The sequence below is a fragment of the Ochotona princeps genome, chromosome 4 (assembly GCF_030435755.1).
Source record: "Ochotona princeps isolate mOchPri1 chromosome 4, mOchPri1.hap1, whole genome shotgun sequence".
In the NCBI taxonomy this organism is placed as follows: domain Eukaryota; kingdom Metazoa; phylum Chordata; class Mammalia; order Lagomorpha; family Ochotonidae; genus Ochotona; species Ochotona princeps.
In genome coordinates, this window is record NC_080835.1 from 12,561,178 (window position 1) to 12,564,971 (window position 3,794).

The 3,794-nt window shown below is 36.6% G+C and overlaps 1 protein-coding gene across 1 annotated transcript; it reads right to left on the bottom strand.

Moving 5' to 3' along the window:
* Positions 1–243: 243 nt before the first annotated feature.
* LOC101528314 (putative olfactory receptor 5AK3) lies at positions 244–1,173 on the bottom strand. Its single transcript, XM_004585517.2, has one exon. The coding sequence runs from the start codon at positions 1,171–1,173 to the stop codon at positions 244–246; it is 930 nt and encodes a 309-aa protein (XP_004585574.2).
* Between the last annotated feature and the right edge of the window lie 2,621 nt (positions 1,174–3,794).

A 3,794-nucleotide genomic window follows, 5' to 3' on the forward strand; every position in this document is an offset into this window, starting at 1 on the left:
ATTTGTATCCATACATTTATAATACATAGATATAAAATGCATGTCTATACATATAATTAAATATAAATGTCTACACATAGATATAATATGTATGCATTGATATAAAATAAACACACATATAAATATACACACACACACACACAATGAAGTCATGCCTTTTGCTACATCTTCTGAGCCTGAAAAATAAGATAGCACTGTTGCCTTGCTTGGTAAAACATGCCGAGTTAAAAATTGGGGTCCAAATTAGAAGCATTTCTTTCCTACTTTTTTAAAGGCTTCTATCACATCTTGGTTTCTCAGGCTGTAGATCAAAGGATTTAACATGGGGATCATAATGCCGTAAAACACAGATGCCACTTTTTCTTGCTCCTGTGAATCACTGGTGCGGTGGTGTAGGTACATGTAAGACAGAGTCCCATAAAAAATGGTGACAGCTGTCAGGTGGGAGGCACATGTGGAGAAGGCCTTTTTCCTCCCCTCCGCAGAAGACATCCTAAGGATGGCAATCAGGATATAAACGTAGGAAAAGATGACCACCAACACAGTGCACACCAAGTTGAACCCTACAAAGACTGTCAGGAGCATGACATTGAAGTCAGTGTTGGAGCAAGACAGGGCAAGGAGTGGAGGTTCATCACAGAAAAAGTGGTTAATTGCATTGGATCTGCAGAACTTCAAAGAGAAAGTAAAGCCTGTGTTTACAGAACCATTCAGGAAACCCATAAAATAGCAGCCAACCAGTAGCTGAATGCAGAGCTTCTGGGACATGACAACCGGGTAGCGGAGTGGGTTACAGATGGCCACATAACGGTCCACTGCCATAGCAGCCAGGATGTAGCAGTCACTTGTGGCGAAACTCCCGTAGACGAGCAGCTGCACCATACATCCTATGAATGTTATGGAGTGACTTGTCCCTGCAAAGTTTTTCAACATCTTGGGAGTGATAGCAGAGGTATAACAGAGATCAACAAATGCCAAATGTTGGAGGAAAAAGTACATAGGGGTGTGAAGACAAGGGTCCACCTTGATGAGTAGGATCATTCCAATATTACCCACCAGGGAGGTCACATAGATCACTAGAAATACCATAAAGAGGATAAGCCAAGACTTGTATTGGCCGGCAAATCCCAGAAGAATGAATTCAGCTATTTCAGTGCCATTATTTTTATCCATGCTGATTTTAGATTGAATTTGCTGAAAAACTGCAAAAAAATGTTTAAAGAAACAACAGAGAAAGCTAAGATCATTACAATCCTTTATTGCATTTCAGAGGTTTTATAATATGTAGTTTCACTGTGAGGTTAGAAAATGTTTTGTTTCTATTTTTAAAGGATAGCTTCTTTAAACTTAGAAATTCAGGACATTTACCTTTTAAGAAAATATTATAAGTTAGTAGGTTCATGGTAATGGTTTATGTAAGCAAAATAAATAGACAAGATAATCCCACTGGCCTACCAATGCCCAATATAAAAAATGAATATATGTCCCTGGGTTATTGCTGTGAAACTTTTCACTAACTGTGAAACTTTTTAGCAGATTCACTTTCTCCCTTTATTTTTAAAAACTTAATATTATTATTTTTAAGAAAATATTTTTAATTTTCATTATCTTCAAATGCCTAGAAACCATACCAAATAGAGTTCAACAAATAAAAAGGACAAAAAATCCAGCAAGAAAATAAGCAAGGACTACTAACAGTGACCAAATAAACAGATGTTCACCTTCAGCCAAAGAGAGTAAACTTTCAAATTATTGTATAATCATTGTTATCAGAATTAATTTGAATTTTAAGGGCTGTTACTTGATACCCAGTTTAGAGAATTTCATCCACAGTTTGGAGTAATTTCCATGAAACAGTAACTATTTCTCTGGTTATGAACTGATGAACACTTTATAGAAACATCAGTTAACAGATAAACAAAACACACTTTTGTTTAGTTAAGCTTCCCTTCAAGCTGTAGTGCATAATCTTATTAATTGTTCATGGGGATTCTCGTATCCCCTCCTTCTCAGTTGACTTCTATTTTTATTTTTGCCTCAGGGAAAAAATTATAAAGTGGAACCTAAAACTTATTGTTTTATTTTCCTTTAACTTCACATGAATTTGATTATTTTGTCTAATGTAAAAATTTTTAAAGCCTGTCTACTTTTTGTAAATTTCTTGTTCATATGTTTGTATGTATTTTCAGACATTTCAATTGGGTTGCTTTATAAATGCTCTTTGAATATTGTATTTGAGTCTCTGCTTAGGTGTTTACAAAGGTTTTCAAGCATTTTTGTCACTTACTAACTCCTTGTATAATATGCTGTATAAGCCAGAATTGTCAAACTTGGAAAAAAATGGGTTTTCTTTTGCTTTTCAGTTGGTGCTTTTAAAAAAGGATTGGGTAAAGTCTTTTTTCTAGCCAATTTCTGCAGTAACACAAATAAATCATATTTTTTTTTTTTTGTATTACGGTGAGTTACTGAAACATGATGCTTTATATAATACATATAATTTGATTATTTTTGAAGATTTTTCAGTATTTATGTTTTAAATGGAATACTAAAAAAGGATAGAGACTGATAGCAACCGTTGTGTCTGGGCCAAACATTGATATTTAAAGCCATTCAATGGGGCCCGGCTGCGTGGCCTAACAGCTAAAGTCCTCGCCTTGAACACTCCGGGATCCCATATGGGCTCTGGTTCTAGTCCCGGCTGCTCCACTTCCCATCCAGCTCGCTGCTTGTGGCCTGGGAAAGCAGTCGAGGATGGCCCAATGCCTTGGGACCCTGCACCCATGTGGGAGACCTGGAAGAGGTTCCTGGTTCCCAGCATCGGATTGGCGCGCACCGGCCCGTTGTGGCTCACTTGGCGAGTGAATCATTGGACAGAAGGTCTTCCTCTCTGTCTCTCCTCCTCTGTGTATATCTGACTTTGTAATAAAATAAATAAATCTTAAAAAAAAGCCATTCAATGATTTGAACTACTATCTTAAATCTACTTATCAAAACACTATAGTCAACTGCGTTTCAGAAAAGCCTAACCAATACCAAACCAATACCAAACATATGAAGCAACTAATTATAAACTGTTTTCTAATATCTCAAAAGTGCATTTCACAATTCATTTTGTCAAGCAAACATTCACATACATGCAACTATTAGGAAAATTAGAATCCTCACTAGTGAATCTAGACACAAACATAATAAAAATACAGATTCACTGACAAAATCTAGCCATATATTAAATGATTGAAGAGGCCAAAGATAGCTCCAGGAAATATCTCAGGTCTCGTTTTCAAGGTTTGACATAGTTGAGACATCAAGGATGCCATTGTAGGGAGAGCGTATCACCTTAGGTACTTAGGGAGACAGGCTTTCCCACTTACCCTTGGGAGCAGTGGTGTCATGCTTCCAGAGCGCAGGGGAACAAGGCCTTCAGCATCCTGGCTGCTCCCATGAGGGGCAGGGTTCTTCAGGCTGCTATTGCCAGCTCTGTAAATCAGGTTTGTGGTTCTACCTTCGTAGACACAGCATGAGTGACATGGATAAAACGGGTTCTCAGTTATCTATCTTGAAGTTTTTAATGTAGGAAAGAAATACCAGGATGAGGGAAAACCATTTCTTATTAGTAATCAAGATCAATTTACAATTATCTTACCAATAAAATAATTTTTTTAAACATTGGAATTTTTATTGATACGATTTGGCATATTAACATATGAAATGAGATAAGTCTTATGTTCTCAAAAGAAACAGAAAAGTATTTGGTAAAATTTGGTGAATATTCATAGTAGAGTATCACCAACAAA

Coding starts and splice junctions, on each gene's coding strand:
- LOC101528314 (XM_004585517.2), bottom strand. CDS start 1,173: ATGGATAAAAATAATGGCACTGAAATAGCTGAATTCATTCTTCTGGGA.